Source organism: Pararge aegeria, chromosome 15, assembly GCF_905163445.1.
Source record: "Pararge aegeria chromosome 15, ilParAegt1.1, whole genome shotgun sequence".
NCBI classification, from domain to species: Eukaryota; Metazoa; Arthropoda; class Insecta; order Lepidoptera; family Nymphalidae; genus Pararge; species Pararge aegeria.
Genome location: NC_053194.1, coordinates 8,981,666 through 8,998,910, shown reverse-complemented (window position 1 = coordinate 8,998,910; position 17,245 = coordinate 8,981,666). Strand labels below are relative to the sequence as shown.

The following is a 17,245-nucleotide window of genomic DNA, read 5'->3' as shown; positions in this document are numbered from 1 at the left end:
TGTAAAGATTGAAATACATATTATGGATGTGTAGAAATGAGAAACATCAGTGTATTAATACATCGATGATTTCTGCAAGCCTGCTGTCAACTGTCAAAAGTACTAAACATTAATCTATGGTTAATAGTTTTGTTTACAATAAAATTTCAGAAGTCACTAGTCAAATGGAAAAGACTACTTTAACTTTAACCGGTAGATAGATACCTAATAATCAAAGTTGCAATAATGTTTTGTTTGCCACGACATGTAAGCGTAATTAATATAAATCTATAAACATAGTTTTTACGTAATATTACGACTATGATTATCTTTATTAATTTAGTTTGTTTTTAGGTATTTCTCAATATCCAACACACACCCAGTATAATACCCAAGAAACAACAAGTAAGGTATTTTTGGGAGTATGTAAATATGATGTTTAATAAGCCAGATCCAGAACGTATAAAATCGTTGGGCCCAGACAGAGCGTGTGCCGAGTGGGTGCTTCGAAATGGAGGCAAAGTTGTATGGGCTAATGGAAAAAAACTAGACGACTATAATTTACTTCCACCAGAAACACAATCTGTGCCAAAAATTGTTGTTATTGATGGGACTGATTCATCAATATCACATTATGGATTTTCACATTTAAGTATGATATCATATTTCAATATACTTTCTGAACCATAACACCTACTGATTTCACAAACTGGTTATCAATACGTTCAACCAAAACAGGTGCCACCCAATACTATATACCAATCTACTAACTAAAATATACTTTTACTGCTGATACTCTATTATTATCCACTGATCCAAAATTCTGGCATTTTGCCAACAATAAACCTCAACAAAACAAAACCTCTTATGTTTCAATAAACTAATAAATATACTTTTTCAGGTGGCTGCACTAAGTTAGAAAAAATAATTCTTCATAATAACAAATACATTGATGACAGAGCAATGAAAGGACTTTCATATGGACTGGCTACATTATCTTACGTCCAAGTTTCAGAATGTGTAAATGTCGGAGATCAAGGGCTCAAGGAAATAAAGGCTTTAAATAGCCTACAGACTTTAATTCTCTTCAATTTGTCAGGTGTAACAGATCTTGAGGAGTGCAAGCAATATCTGCAATCACAACTGCCCAATTGCAAAATTCTTGGTAATACCAATGATGACAGTAGATAATCTTTGAGGGCATCTTGATTGAATATTTAATATTTGGTTTTTTTTTCAGGACAAGAAGACAAAATGTGTAACTGATACTTGTATAATATTTGTGTGCATAAATAAAATCTAACAACATTAATGAACAAATATATAAAATGTTACTATACATTATAATAAATTTATTCAGCAAATTAACAGTGTCCATCATTTCAAACCTTTACCAACAGCTGCACTAACACTACTATAGCCATCTCTTATTAATAATTCTGCAAGTTCAGTCTTTATCTTGGTAATGATGGGTGGACCAAGGTAAATAAGAGCAGTGTATATCTGCACTGCACTGGCACCAGCTAATATTTTGTCATAAGCATCTTGACCGGAAAACACACCACCAACTCCTATTATGGGGATGCTGCCTAAAATAATCAAGAATAAATTGAGAATAGATACACCAATACAAAAGTTTTATTAATATACACATATGTTATACAAAAATAAAGATAATTGACAGATCTTTTTCTGAGGGTAAAATGAAAGGGACTATGAAGAGGAACTAACTCCCAAAGGTTGTTACACACACTAGATTAGTAACTACAGGTTAATAAACTTAATGTGAATCCTTGAAAGTTATAGAATACCAAGAATGCTAGGCAGAAACCGATCCAATTCATCATAGCTCATAGTTAAGTATACATAAAAATCATCAAAAACATTAATGATAAAAGCCATGGCAGCTTAAAATTAGTAACCTTACAGCTTCTCAGAAAACTACAGGATGAATTTGGCCACTGGCTGCTGCCTTAACCACTTATTTATAAAATGTGAAAGTCCGCTTCTAATATTTTAATATATGTAGTAATTTGGAATTGTAATATAATATTGAGATATGGGTACAACTGACATACCAAAGTAGCACTATCCTTTTGGAAACTTACCCTTTGTTAGCTTGTAAACAGTTTTAATCATGTCGGTAGATTTATTAGCTAATGGTCTTCCACTGAGGCCCCCAGTTTCGGTAGCATGTACTTGGTTTTTAAGAGATGACCTGTCTATTGTTGTATTAGCAATAATAAGACCATCTACTTTAGTTTCTTTTTTTGTAATTACTGTTACAATGTCTTTGATCTCTTCAAGACTTAAATCTGGTGCAAGTTTAAGTAGAAGTGGTGGTCTTGTCACTGTTTGTAAAGAGTTTAACATTTTGTTTACTGCAGTCAAAAGTTTCTGTAGCTCTTCTTTGCTTTGTAATGATCTTAAACCAGGTGTGTTAGGACTGAAATAAAGTAACAGAAAAGTGTTAGTGGAAAGTGTTACTATAAGTAATATATGCAGCCTCTTTAATGTTGCCTACAGCTGGTCTCCTTCTCTTATAAGAGATAAAGTTATATAGCTTAGTTATTCCACACTGCTCCAATTTGGTTTGGCAGGTTAAGATATATGATACTTCAAATCTAAGATAATAATTGATGATCAGGTGTGTCTGGGACACTTAAATCATCAAAATCATCAATAGCTCAACATTATTTTCTGTACATAGGAAATAAGGGCTATACATATTGCCAACTGGGATCAATGTTGCTAAACAAAATATTCAATCTTTTGATTAGCACTGTTACACAATTAGTTATACCATCCTACTTATTCAATTCATAACATATAATACCTGCTTATGTTTATCACAAAGTAGTCAGCTATTTCATAAAATTTATTGATCCCTAAAGTGTAATCTTGAACAGCATCATCGGAATTTTTGTTTTTCCCCAAGTTAATTCCTAATAGTCCATTTTGTAGCAAAGCTTTGTCCAAGTTTTTAACTTTGTGCAATACACTGTCATGGCCTTCACTATTAAACCCATATCTATTAATAACAGCATCATCCTCAGGTAATCTGAATACTCTAGGTTTTGGATTGCCTGGCTGTGGTTCTGGAGTAACAGATCCTATTTCTACTATTGAGAACCCCAAACGTCTAAGGCCTGTGACAGCATCACCATGTTTATCAAAACCAGCTGCTATGCCAATCGGATTGCTAAGATCATATTTGAGAAATTTCGTTTTCTGGAAAAGAGTGTTATTTTCTGTAGAATACAATAGTAATGCTTTTAGTGAATAGTAAAAGAGAATAGAATATTTATTGTTTTAGAAGAGAAAAAAATAGAAAATGCTGCAAATAATTTAAATAACCTTACATTGAATTCTTGAGCCGTAACTTATGTTAACTCAAGATTTTGTGTAGGACCTTATGAGATTAAAATATGAAAATAATAAATAAAAAAAATATAAACTCACTAAAACGTTTGGATCCTGAAAAGATTCTTGTGGAAAAATACCGTATTTTATAGCTGAAACACCGATTTTATGAGCCAATTCTGGATCGAGAAGTTGACTTAGGGGCCGCAGGAAAGTATCATAATAACCATTGAAATCCTTTTTAAAATAAATAAGCTGGTATGAGAGGGATCCTCCCAATGTTAAATAAAACAATGATTTAATCTTTTTCTGAAACATAAACATTAAATTAACTAATGTGATATTTATGAATAAACGTTAACTTTTGGTTAGAATATACAAACCAAGTTGTTCGGTTTTTTACTCATTGTGATAGTGATTTATGTTATTATATTAATTAAAAATAGCTTTTATTTAAATAACTTGAATTTAAAGATTTTACGACACGCAGGAGTTAAAAGAATCACATGAAAATTAAAATTAATAATGAACACACATTCATAATCTACAACACTTTTTAAACAAGTTCAAGTTCACAGATTATTGATACTATTCGAGTTAGTGTAGTACTATAACATAATATTATATCAATGGTTCGAGTACAAAGAGATGATTTTACTGTTCTGTGGTGATCATTGTTCCAATACCGGACCTAGTTTGTAAATTGTAGGTCTGTAAAGCCGGGGTTGTAGTCTGTGCAAGAAACACAGAAAAATTTTATTAATATTTTTTAATCAAGAAAGAAGAAGAAATCATTTTGACATTTCTGTTGTTTTGTTTACTATTCTTCTCGTCTACCAATACGTAAAACACCTTTAAAAATCTTAGGGCCAAAGCTATTTTATTATTCTTAAGTCACCTATAAACTCAATAAGTTTTAGTTTCAGACAGTTACAATAAAAAAGCAAAAATGAAGGCGGTTTTGATATTTGATAGTGTTAATGATTTATTATTTTCTAAATGGGATGAAAGTTTTCTCAGCCGTATGAAGTCATTTAATGGGCAAGTAAGTCATCCTTTCAATAGAACTCCCAGTATACCTAGATGAAAATTGGTATTAGAATGTAGTACCTACTCTTGCGATTTGTTGCCTCTTGTTTGCCTTGCCTCTAATAATAGCTATTATGCATGGTCATAAGTTTTATAATAACTGTTGTCCTATAGACAAATTTAAGTATGGAACCTTGCATTGTATGTTTAGTTTTATAAATGCAAAAGATCAGGTTTATTATTTACTTGCATAGATATAGTTTATGAACTGCAGAGCGACTTAGGCTCTATCTCTAGGAAATAAAGCCAATCCAAGTGTAATTTGCTAAACGAAATTATTTACTTTTTAAGGAAAAGGATGGAAATATCACAGACAATAATCATATATCACAGCTGCTCTCACCAATCATTACTTCCCAGAGGGTCATGGCAGCACAGTTCAGCAATACATACACATCCATGCAATGTAAAGATAACACAACTATAGTATTTGATGAGGTATGTACCAAGAATAAGCATCTGTACTTATAAGTTATACTTTGTTCTACAACACAACAGTTGTAGAAAACACCAGCTTCTTAGAGGAACTTCAAACTTGCCAATAATATAATGTAGTCTTGGATTTTAATTAATTAATGTATTTATCAGCTATCACCTAGCACAATGGAAAATTTGTAAGCATATAAGTAAGTAAAAAGTATCAGCTAACCAAGAAACATTATGTACTAAAAAGTTTGTAATAATACCTCAGGCTGATGGCTTGGTATACTCTCTGAGGCAAGGACACTGATACAACTGATTTCATTACTCTTAGACTGGTATTGAAAATTCTTTAATGGAAGTTTTTCCATTAAAGAATACCTAAAAACCATAATTATTACAAAAGAGTTTTCGGCCTTCATGATCGATCATGCTTACCTACTACCCTGCTATGAGGTAGTTTCTCAACTCAGTGTACCTACATATCAAAAACTTAAAGCCTTGTAACTTAGTAACAAGAACTGAACTATATTTGACTGCCTATTGGCGCAGTGGGCAGTGACCTGAAAGCTTTTTCAGTCTAATGCTGTGGGTTTAATTCCCAAAATTTTTGTTTGGTGAACATGAATGTATTAATGTTATATTATTCATTAAAATATTCATTAGTCATCTTAAATAAATCAGTCCTTTGTTTACCTTTAAATATTTCCGTTACTATGTATTTATACACACACATTATGTTGGATTGTTGAAATCAACCCAACCATTATCAAAACATTACCAGCAAATTACAGGGCACAGGTTTCCTCTCAGAATGACGATTTACGGCAAAGTCTTGCCATGTGCATTTGGTAGACTTCACAAACATTACTCTCAGGCAAGCAGTTTCCTCGCAATGTTTATCTTCATTGTTGTACAAGAAGTATTATTTTAATTAAAGAAAAGTCATATTCAAAAAACATAGTATATGATCCATATGTTTTTAATTCTAGTGGCTTGACCATGTCTTCATGATTATCAGCGAGGATAATGTTGACGATGCTCATCGGGAACTGCTAGATTGCAAAACCCTAGTGCAGCACATTTGTGGGCAGAATATCAACCTGTGAGTTCAATAGAATTGGAACCTAATATTTTCAAACAAAAAAAAGCTATTTTTAGTTATTCTATACAATCTTCAATAAACTTTTTGTTTCCCTCCAATACCTGAAAATCTTCAGGTTATATTAACATGAAAAATGATTAGCGATGTGTAATATACACATCGCCATCATCGTAAAAAAAAAACTTTTCAATTTAAATCCTCCATGACACAGTGGCGAGCATGCCCTTTCAAGTGTTGCACTTTTATAGGCTGTGGTTTTCCACTAGCCATCAAGTGGGCCAACTGCTTTTGTCAATTATTATTATAAAAAAAAACAACTACATATATGGCAAAGAAGGACAAAAATGCATTGACACTATCTCTCATGGTTCACATATGCAATATTAGTCAGCTATGTCTTACTATAGTAAATGAAGTGTAATGTTCTTTGCATACCTGTTTATATCCAATACATGCATTCTAAATAAGATCTAAAATTGGGGAGGGAGGTTTATAATTATGGTAAAAGAAATCTGATATTATAGTGTAGTTAAGTTTAATTAAGTTAATTAATTCATTCTTAATTTTTTTAAGTTTTTATAACAATAAACAGTAGATTGATTCCAATAATTACTGTGAGTTCTGATTTCATCTTGGTTTCAGAATACATTCTACAACATATCAGGAATGGTTATCAGTATTGCTAGAAAGTCGTGATAAGGGAGACTCGATACCAGGCGCCAGCGGGGTGATTGGAGAGAGTGGAGCCACAGGTGCAGCATTGAATGCTTTGAGAACCATCTCAAAGGAGATAAAATGTTCTCCGTACCAACACTACCATATTCTGTTATTTGTTGGGGATAAGATGTTGGCTTTATATTCCAGGTCTGGTAAAAATTTTGTAACTAATATACTTCATACATTTAATAAATACACCATCCACCAAAAATAATTACTTACCCGAGAAAATATTGTGATATTAAATAAATGTTCATACAGGCCAGAAATTCAGCAGTTTTACCTATAGAACCACATAGAAAATATTGTTAATGAATTCGTATTAATAACTAGCGGCCCCCGCCACTTCTTCCGCGTGTGAGTCTGCAGGTATTAGAAGCTCTTAAAAGTAATAATTTTTCCCGTCTTTCGCAACATTTTTTTAGTGATGCTCTGCTCTTATTGGCGTGATCCTCATCCTTTCTCGATAAATGGACTATTTAACACAAATATATTTTACCAATTCAAACCAAATGTTTCAAACACACTCATCTCGGAAACAATTGGTTTGAGGAAGGATGAGGATCACGCCAATAAGAGCAGAGCATCAATAAAAAAATGTTGCGAAAGACGGGAAAAATTATTACTTTCAAGAGCTTCTAATACCTGCAAAGGAATTGTTCCTTTTTAAAACATTCTAAAAAACATCCACAACATCATGTCTATATTTAAAGGTCGACTCACACGCGGAAGAAGTGGCGGGGGCCGCTAGTTATTAATACGAATTTATTAACAATATTTTCTATGTGGTTCTATGGGTAAAACTGCTCAACCAAACAGGCTCTTCAGCTTTATAATATGTATATTAATACTAGCGGACCCCAGCGCCATCTGTCGGGCTGATTTGTGAATGTAAATCATCGAGGGTGCCACCCAAACGCGTACCAAAAAATTCATTCAAATCGGTCCAGCCATTTAGGAGGATTTTAGTGACATACACACGCACACAAGAATTATATAAGATAGATGAGAGAATGCATTTGTCTGACCATTGTTGTGTGTTTATATGCTCTTATTAATGAAGAGATCTCAGATTAGTTTTTTTGTTTACAATTTTTTAGCCGAGGATGTGAAGACCTCATGCCTCCAGATCTGATACTGCTCAGTGTACAGTGCGTAGCAGCTCAAGAGTATTGGAAGGAGATGCGAGAAATAGATGTTACAAGTAAAAATGCTCATTTACCATGTAAGTATTGACAAACTAAATACTTTGTTATACCTTTTTTAATTTAAAATCTAGAGCCTGAAGACATCATACCACTGATACATAATAGTAATCTAAAGAGGCCATTCCCATCCAAAATCATATATATAAAAGAAAGTTGTGTTAGTTACACCATTTATAACTTAAGAACGGCTGGATAAATTTTTATGATATTTGATTTTTTGGATTCCTCTTAGACCGGAATACGATAATAATTATTAAAATAAAACATTCTTCAAAAAAAAAAAAAAAAAAAGATCCGCGGTACGAAGTTCGCCGCGACAGCTAGTTACTTATAAAGATTTTCCGGCTGTTCCTTTCCTAAACCTGGGTTCTTAACGACCTCTCTGGCGCAGTGTGGAAAAATCATCAAATCACCTCTGAACTATGTGAATTGTTTATTTTTTACTAACTGTTGCCCGCGACTTCGTCTGCGTTTGATTTTGTTTTTTGATGTGGCATTCAAATTAGTTGTAGTTCTAAAAAAAATTAAAGTACTCAGTATCGCTAAATTAAACACATACTATACCATCCATAACCTCTATAGTACAAAAATTATTATTTAAATTGATTATATTTTGTCTGAGTTGTGGTGTAAAATCCGTCAAACACTTTCTTTCCCTCTCCCAAAGGAAACTAGCTTAATGTCGGGATAAAAAGTATCATATATTAATTCTAACACTTCCAAGAATATGTTTACAAAGCTTCATGAGGATCGGTTTAATAGTTTTTGCGTGAAAGCATAACAAACAAACTTACATTGACATTTATAATATTAGTAGTGAAGTAGGGATTATATGAGAAAGAATTTTTTTATTTATTTATTCACTTTACTTAAAACTACAACTTAACAAAATAATGACTTTATTTTCATAGTTTCTATATAATATAACATTGTGTCTTATTTATAATATTTACATAATATGTTTATTACACAAATATTGTTGACCCGACACAGATAATAAATGATGATGAAAATAATAAACGGAGAATTCAGTGCTACTAAAACTATTGCTACCGCTTCGGACTAAAACTTTTATAGCCCTGCAACAGCAGGCCCATAATATCAGTACTTTGCGATCGCTCAAGATTATTTGCGTTTTTTGTAGTAGTACAGCTTTTGTGATAGAGCTTATCCATTGAAGTTTTTAAGCCATGCTTATTTCTGTCGCAAAGCAGCATTGTTGCAATGCTGTGTTCTGGTCTGAAGGCACATGGATGGGGCTTAACACCTACGGCTCAGGTTGACGGACACATGGCAGCAAGTTGCAGGACGTGTTCTTGGCATGCCCTGCGAGGTGTTGGTCTGTTTATAAGCGATGTTTTTCACTTATAATAAGGTGGCCCATCTACTTTGTGTGTCAATTAAAAGTATAAAAAAAAACCGGCCAAGTGCGAGTCGGACTGGAGCACGAAGCTCCGTACCAGTATCTATAGAACGGCAAAAAAATCATGTCTGTTGTACGGGAACCCATTTAAATATTTTATTTAATTCTGTTTTTTAGTGTTTGTTGTAATAGCGGAAACAGAAATAAATTATCTGGGCTAATTTCCACTGACTAACTTCCACGATTCATGAGATGCAGCCTGGTGACGGATGGACAGACAGACCGACATTGGAGTCTTAGTAATAGGGTCCGGTTTTTTAGGGTCCCCTAAAACCTATGTTTGTATTAGGGTTGTCACAAGAGAACAGTGCCATCGTGCACCTATGCGGTGGAAGCTCGGGCAGCCCGTGCGCACCGCACTCCTTGCACCTCGCGGAGATCGCTCCTCGTATCATATTTGCTGTTCTCATTGATATGGAAATGAGGTAAATATACGAGTATTTTATCTTAAGGTTGCAAACATGCATATAAATGAATGTATGAATGAATGAATGAATGAATGAATTATAAATATACTTTTATAGTACACAACACAGAAAACAAAAAAAAACAAATGCAAAGAAGGAAGGTACAATTTGTGTACAATAAGGTTTATTTAAAAACTGATTAACCTTTAAAACCGGTTTAACCTTTAAAAACTGATTTTCTTTATTTTGGCGGCAGCCAAATCGCTACACTACGCTATATCTCTATGTAGCGATAAGGCCGCCAAAATAAAGAAAATCAGTATTTAAAGGTAATCTGGTATAAAGGTAATCTGGTATAATATATAATTTTATCGCGATATATTTTTTTTACTTACTTTTTGGTCAGAGGCTTATAATGTCTTTGATGAGTTTTAGAGTTTTTAACGGTATTTTGATACAATAGTGCGAGCGAGATGTTTGCAAAACTATAAAAAGAGCTATTGTTATTTGCGTTTTTAGTAATAGTAGAACTTTTTGTGACAGAGCTCGTCGGGGAAATTACTACCGTCGGTGTATTTATACACACACACATCCTTGCTTGCCTCGCGAGGTGATGTTCTGTTTATATGCGATGGTTTTCCACATACGATTAGGTGGGGCCATCTATTTGGTCCGTCAATATCATTAAAAAAAAGTTCTTTATATTAATAAACATTAGCTGGCATAGTAATAGCACATAGATTTTATTAAAAAGAGCAACTGGTTGACGTGTGACTGTGTCTGACTTCACAATAAAACGTAAAAATAGCTTCATTTGGGTTTAAAAAGATATGTAAAAGATTTTTAACCCCAGTTGTCCTTCTAAGGTACTCATCTGTTGGCCAAAGAGTTGCTAATTTTTTTGCACATAGAATCACCCTGGTGCAGAAATGATCCTGCATTCTTTACATCAACCCACTTTGGCATAAGTTGAATATTAATGGGATTAAGTAACAAAATGGATATTCTGTTACAGAGAAGTGGGCATAGCAGTGCATATGTCAAGTCAGATTTTGTCAAATCTGCGACGGCTTCTGTTGCAGAGAAATTTGGAAGTACTACCAAACACACTTGACTCTTTGGAAGCGACACTGAAAAAGGTATTTCCGGAAAAGTTAATAATGGGTATGTCATATTTTAGGTATGTTATTTGCTGCTCGAACAAACGGACAGGACACCTTACCACTATGTCGTGTGTTGCCGACAAACTTTTTGAGCAAATGACCTTGAGATAATATAGCCAGTTTTTTTACTAGCAAAGTTATGTTTCAGACAACAGAAGCACTGCGCAAAAATAAGGCCAACTCCGCACTGTGTACCCGTCTCACTAGCCGGATGTTGGAATTGCGTAAATCGTGTACAACCACAACTCCGCTGACACCGGAAACCACTGCGACCGCTCTCCATTCGGCCCTTGAAAGTGTGATAGAGCACCTCAAGCCAGATATACCTAGCTTGAAGTTGGAACACCCTGTAAAAGAGCTAAGGAGTATTTTGACCCCCTACCTGGAGTTCCTACGCATTAAGGCGTCACGATACTTCAGTTTGGAATCATATCCTTTTCATATTTTTTTTTATTTTTGTTACATGGCTTAAACATATTACTGAATGTGATATCAGTTTGTAACCTTGGTCTGGGTCTTGTCTTAGTTTAATGCAGTAGGAGAGAGAAAATATGTATTGAAGCTATAAATATACTGTCATCAGTCATCAATACAGTCATCGTTTTTAATGGCCACGCCACGCCCACGTGCCGCGCCCCCCGACCGATCTGGAAACCAAAAATCAAGTCATTTATTTCATTTTCATTATCAGAATTAAGCTTAATTTGCTATACTCCGCGTAAAGCAGGAGAATCTGTGTGGTGTTATTAAAAATTTCTTCAATCCTTATACTCCACACCAAACAGATCCTCGGCAATACCTGATGATGCTCCGAAACCGGAGCATCATCAGGAGATGTTGACTTTACAATGAATAATTGTTAAGTGTAAAATTCGCAAAATGTGAATATTTTCGCCTTTTATACCTTTCTGACCCCCACCTAATCTATCTAAGCCCCTTCCACCTCATTAGTGCCTCTGAATATGTTCAAAAGAGGTGAAGTTGATAAGTTTATTTGTTCGTTTAGTAATTCGAGCCTCCCATTCCTATGTTTAATAATTTCTAATTGTTCCCTCAAATCAAGTCTCAACCCTTTGTCGCAAGCATGTAATATTTCGTATGAATGATTACTGGCTACGTTTGTCCACTGTCTAAAAAGATGTTTTGCAAAATGAGATTTTTCAGGATGGTTATGATTGAAGGCTGCCATATGCTCTTTGTAACGCGTTTTAAATTTACGTCCGGTCTGACCCACATATGTGGCGTGGCATTCAGAACATTGGAGTTTATATACCCCTGATCTGTGCTTATTGTCCAATCTGTCCTTACTGTTACAAATAGCTCTCAGTTGGTTATTTGTTCTAAAAGCCACATTAACGCCATGTGATCTAAGTATCCTTGCTACACGCTCTGATATAGATATATGATTATGCTATCAACCAAACCTGAATTAATTCAGGTTTGGTTGATAGCATAATTAAAAAGAAACAACAGATACTGATTGCTAAGGAGTTATACGCCGTACCAATGGACAAATTGAATAGGTATAAGAACAGTCTGACTCACTTCGGATCTATATCAGAGCGTGTTTCATCTGCCATGCTGTAAGCGCACCGCAACCTAGTGCTTGTTTCCCTTTCAGTGATAGTTCAGCGATAGTATGTATAATAGATGTAGGAAATAATGTATTTTTACATCAATTTCGTGAGTCATAATGTTATTTCTAGCAAGTCAATTATTGTTGTCATGCTATTCACCACATTTTATAAATATTTGGCTGACCAACCGTTACGCTAATGAAATAAACTGGAATGCTAATTCTGTAAATAAAAAAATATATACTTCTTGCTTACTTTCCAAGACATGACATAACTCATTCACATTTCACCAAAACTACGTTTATATTTATTAACTAATTATAAACTTTGTTGTTATAAATTGATGCGATTGCTAAATAATCCATGACTTATTGTTAAATCTAGTTTGAATAACATACATGCTTGCATGGAAGCTTCATTTTGTATTTTTGATGATAAAATGAAAGAAACGTTTATTATTTAATCATCTATAAATATTTAATATTCTATTATAAATTATTTAATATAATTAAACGTTTATTTAATATTAAAAATTTTAAGTAAAAAAAAAAACAACTCAAATAAATCACCCGGCCATTCCCGGCTAAGTTTGTTGTATGCTTCCTCTTAACTGTTTGACGGCCGACTGGCGCAGTGGGCAGCGACCCTGCTTTCTGAGTCCTAGGCCGTGGGTTCGATTCCCACAACTGGAAAATGTTTGTGTGATGAACATGATTGTTTTTCAGTGTCTGGGTATTTATCTGTATATTATAAGTATTTATATGTATTATATTCATAAAAATATTCAACAGCTATCTTAATACCCATAACACAAGCTACGCTTACTTTGGGGCTAGATGGTGATGTGTGTATTGTCTTAGTATATTCATTCATATTCTTAGACCAGTAGGGCCAAGCAATAAGCATGCGTACCACGAGATAATTCTCTATTTTTCACTCTTATTTTCTCTTATTATAAACGAGAATAGAACGAGGGCACATTTTGAACCTTCGTAGCCTAAATTTTAAGTTTACGAATGTATCGCCATTTTTTCTATGTACGAATGAAAAATGCTTTTTTTGGGCCTATTTGAATACAGAAATATTTGTCTTTGACATTGGTTATATGTATTACTTTCGCTATGTCCGGTTGAACGATATCATAATCACCCGGTGCCATAATCATGTTTTGTTGCAATGAACGATTTCGCTTAACTTGGGTTTCACTGGCGAGACGGACGCGGGTAGTTCCCTGACCCTACACAAGTATGTGGAGGAGTTCCCGGGTCTAATCCACTTCGTGTACATCGACCGCACAACGGGCCGCTTCCTCGCACCCGACATGGCTGATTGCGTCGACATGCTGACACATCGCACGGTGAGTAAATTTAAAATAATATAAGGGTTACCTAGATGATAAAAAAGCTTGGGTTTGAATAAGTGCTCGAAACAGGCTGCTTTTTAAATTCAAATTCAAAAGGGTTTTAATCATGTAGACCTTATCACAGGCACTTATGAAGCGTTCTGAAGCGTAATGATTAAAACTAAGGCTAGGAGGGTTCCAAACGCGCCCTGGTCTAAGAACAGCCCACAACAAACCAAGCGAGTTTAAATAGTTTTAATAATGGGAGATGGTTATAACAAAAAGAACACGCGGCTAAGTTTGTTGTGTGCTTCTTAGACCAGGGCGCGTTTGGAACCCTCGCAACTTTAGTTTTTAATTTACGAATGTATTTATCGCCATCATTTCACTACCATGTACACGTCTTTTTATGTAACGCACGCATCTAAAGCGCCATCTATGAGTCTATTTTAATGAGGAAATATTTCACTTTGCCTTTGACTTTACATTCAGTTCCGGTAGCCTTACTACAAAATTTGCTCGCTTGCAATCAAGCAGTTGTTATCGAGTATCGAACTCTGTATCATCAAAGTAAAATAAACTAATTTCATTCATTTTAGAGTCACAAATCCTGTACTTTATAGATTTTCGTTTTGCAAACGTTATGTAATAAGGCATGTATTTCCATACCCAAACAAGACTGCTCGATTGCGAGCAAGCAAATCTTTTCCTAAGACTGCATCGGAGCAGAAACTTGACGACCTTCCTGGCGAAGCGGTGAGCGCTGTTGGTTTAAGTGTGAGGTCCCGGGTTCGATCCCCGGCAGGGGAATTTATAATTTCTGAATTTTCTCTGGGGGAATGGGCTTATTATAACTTTAACTTTACTTTTAATTTATTTAAATGCGACTTGTTATTTAATGTGGAAAATTTATATACCTAATGATTAACGACAAATTTTTGCACGCCAATCTTGGCAGGATATGGTGACACTAAAAATTACATTACATTATATAACTCCAACCTTACGGCTGGAGGTAAAATAACTGTGAACGGACCTACCTGTGTACCCTCATGTAACCGCAACATTATTGAAAAAATATAATCTTAATACTGTCATTAATATGGCTGTCTTCGAAGCGTATTTAAGGATTGAAATACTGAAGTACGACTAATGTTATCGTCATTTATATTGCTTATTTGCGTTGTGCATGAAACACGTAAATGCACTGCGCAGGTCCGTAGCACGCTAAGCACGGCGATGCGTGCGTTGCGCGAGGGCTACGGCGCGGCGGTTTGGCGCCGCGGTGCGTTGCACGTGTGCGCTGTGCGCTGGTTCGAAAGACGCGGAGTCCCCGCGCGCCCCACGGCACCCCCGCACCCCGCCGCCGTGCGCGCACTGCCGCCGCCCGCGGACATGCTTGGCGCACACCACAGGTAATATTATGAAATGAAATTTATTTATTTTGTGAACATATATATATATATATATATATATATATATCACAAAATAAATAGAATATTAGTGATATTAGTAGTAATATTAGTGTGTGTGTTTGTTTTTATGGATTTGTGTGTGTGAAAGTAAACCCTCCAATCCACTTTATTTTACATCAAAAGTTTTTCAGTCTCTTCGACAATGATTACAGCCATTTTAAACATTTTAACTTACAGGAGTGTCTGACTAAACGGTAGCTAATAAATTCTCTGTTTAGTCTGTTGTACAGTAAGCAACTCAAAACGGGTAATGAAGTCTTGTGATTGCAGTACAGGTTACCTCCAATATATAATGCTATGTGTTTTGTTAAAGACCTAGCGGATTCCACCTGGGTCAGTGGAAAACCATGGCCCATAAACAGCAACATTTCGCAGGGCATGCAAAGAACATGTCCCGCAACATGCCGCCCTGTGTCCAGCAAACAGAGGCGAAGTGTTACGCCTAATGTGCCTGTAATTACACCGTCAACCAAGCCCTTCAGACTCGAATACTGCGAAGTAAAGCGCTGTTTATATGCAATAGTTTTTCACCTTCCAGGAGGGCAATCTGCTTGGTCCGGGACTTTATATTGTAAGAAAAAACAAATCTTTAAAAATATAATTTCTTCAATCTTCATACTCCACACCAAACAGATCTTCGGAAATGTACCTACGCATTCTCTACGCACGTATCGCTCCAACACCGGAGCATCCTCAGATGTTGACTTTACAATGTTAAGTAGTTGTTAAGTAACAATTATTCATATTCAGCCATACATATTTGGAAAAAAATGTTACTGTTATTTAACTCGTTTGTTGTCAGGCAACTGATTGAGCTGGCGTTCCCTAACGACAGCCAGGGGGTGAGCGCCAAAGAACTGGTGTGCATCCACCTGGGCCTTCTGCCCGCAGCCACGGCCGTACAGCAAGCGCGTCGACTCGCGCATTCCGTGTACGAGTTCACCGGCGAGAACCCAGCCGTCGCCTCAGACTTACTGTAGACGAAACTTTAAGAAACGACAACTCGGGGATGAACGCGAAGTGGAATTTTTACCTACGTATACTTGTACGATTGCGGGAACACAAGCGGCATCTAGTTGCTACTAAATTGCAATACGTGTAGCTGGCATTAGATGACGCTTTTTTTCATACCATATATTTACAAGTAGTACAAGTTGTAGTACAAATTGCACACGATCGAATAAGTAAACGTAGGTATAAAACCTCACACCTTGTACTCCGATTTGCTAAATAGATCTTTTGGCGTGTATCAAGCGCCCCGTCTCGCTAACTCCGTATAAAAGCTCACTAACCCCCGTCACCATTTGGTGTAAATCGAACATTCCTGCAGGGTTATGCTGCCATATTTTTTTTTTTTGCAGACGCTCGTCAATCTTACCAATCTCCAATCTCAATATCTATCCAATCTTACCTTTACCTAGACCAGAGAAGGGCTAGCATGAGCGCACAAAATACCCGTTACTAGTAGTATTTCTCTTCAGAAAGGCGAGTTAATGGGTAGATATCATTTTCTCGTGTTGCGCATGCTAGCTGCTACTGTTAATTATCTATTACATTCGAATCGTAATACACTACTATTTATTAACATAAAAAATTTTGAGGTGTTAGAATCTATGTACCAGATAAGATTTTAATACTCGAGAGATTTCGTTGGACTGTTTTCAATTATTGAAGAACACTGTCCTCTTTTTGGTAAGGAACCGGAAACGCTAATTCTGCTAAGACAAAGTTGCGGGTAATTACTGGTACAAATATTAGTTTTGAAGGTACTTGGTAAAGTAGAAATCTTCATCTAGTCATTAATAATATTTTATTGTTATGCCATAAAACAGGTGCATAGTCAAGGATAACATTGACCGTTTATATACATAAAGGACTTAAGAACTTACTAAGTATGTACTAAAAGTTGTATCTTTAGTACTAAAGTTTATTTATGTCAATATATGAAATATTTAATTTACATTCCAATTATTTTTA

General features: G+C 35.3%; 3 protein-coding genes across 3 annotated transcripts; 2 read left to right on the top strand and 1 right to left on the bottom strand.

The window, feature by feature from the left end:
• The first annotated feature begins 25 nt into the window (after positions 1 to 25).
• Positions 26 to 1,343, top strand: LOC120629900 (ATP synthase subunit s, mitochondrial). Its single transcript, XM_039898977.1, has 4 exons — positions 26 to 246; positions 334 to 631; positions 881 to 1,144; positions 1,220 to 1,343. Exons 1-4 carry the CDS (start codon positions 226 to 228, stop codon positions 1,243 to 1,245), a joined length of 609 nt encoding a protein of 202 aa, XP_039754911.1. The 5' UTR covers positions 26 to 225; the 3' UTR covers positions 1,246 to 1,343.
• LOC120629899 (dihydroorotate dehydrogenase (quinone), mitochondrial) lies at positions 1,239 to 3,901 on the bottom strand. The gene is made up of 5 exons (XM_039898976.1): positions 3,726 to 3,901; positions 3,442 to 3,651; positions 2,816 to 3,210; positions 2,088 to 2,425; positions 1,239 to 1,568 (listed from the first exon to the last, which is right to left on the bottom strand). The coding sequence occupies exons 1-5, from the start codon at positions 3,747 to 3,749 to the stop codon at positions 1,357 to 1,359; spliced, it is 1,179 nt and encodes a 392-aa protein (XP_039754910.1). The 5' UTR covers positions 3,750 to 3,901; the 3' UTR covers positions 1,239 to 1,356.
• Positions 3,902 to 4,071: 170 nt separating this feature from the next.
• Positions 4,072 to 17,245, top strand: LOC120629908 (Hermansky-Pudlak syndrome 1 protein homolog). Its single transcript, XM_039898986.1, has 11 exons — positions 4,072 to 4,387; positions 4,723 to 4,869; positions 5,844 to 5,956; positions 6,599 to 6,820; positions 7,774 to 7,898; positions 9,594 to 9,729; positions 10,727 to 10,850; positions 11,023 to 11,303; positions 13,658 to 13,808; positions 15,009 to 15,208; positions 16,071 to 17,245. Exons 1-11 carry the CDS (start codon positions 4,292 to 4,294, stop codon positions 16,246 to 16,248), a joined length of 1,773 nt encoding a protein of 590 aa, XP_039754920.1. The 5' UTR covers positions 4,072 to 4,291; the 3' UTR covers positions 16,249 to 17,245.

Bases quoted from the DNA above. Each gene is read 5' to 3' on its own strand.
- LOC120629900 (XM_039898977.1), top strand. From the start codon at position 226: ATGTTTTGTTTGCCACGACAT. The intron at 632-880 runs GTATGATATCAT...ATACTTTTTCAG, and splicing joins TTATGGATTTTCACATTTAA to GTGGCTGCACTAAGTTAGAA. The intron at 1,145-1,219 runs GTAATACCAATG...TTTTTTTTTCAG, and splicing joins GCCCAATTGCAAAATTCTTG to GACAAGAAGACAAAATGTGT.
- LOC120629908 (XM_039898986.1), top strand. From the start codon at position 4,292: ATGAAGGCGGTTTTGATATTTGATAGTGTTAATGATTTATTATTTTCT. The intron at 9,730-10,726 runs GTAAATATACGA...ATTCTGTTACAG, and splicing joins CTCATTGATATGGAAATGAG to AGAAGTGGGCATAGCAGTGC. The intron at 10,851-11,022 runs GTATTTCCGGAA...GTTATGTTTCAG, and splicing joins TGGAAGCGACACTGAAAAAG to ACAACAGAAGCACTGCGCAA.
- LOC120629899 (XM_039898976.1), bottom strand. From the start codon at position 3,749: ATGAGTAAAAAACCGAACAACTTG. The intron at 3,652-3,725 runs GTTTGTATATTC...TTTATGTTTCAG, and splicing joins GTAAAAAACCGAACAACTTG to AAAAAGATTAAATCATTGTT. The intron at 1,569-2,087 runs GTAAGTTTCCAA...TGATTATTTTAG, and splicing joins TGTTTACAAGCTAACAAAGG to GCAGCATCCCCATAATAGGA.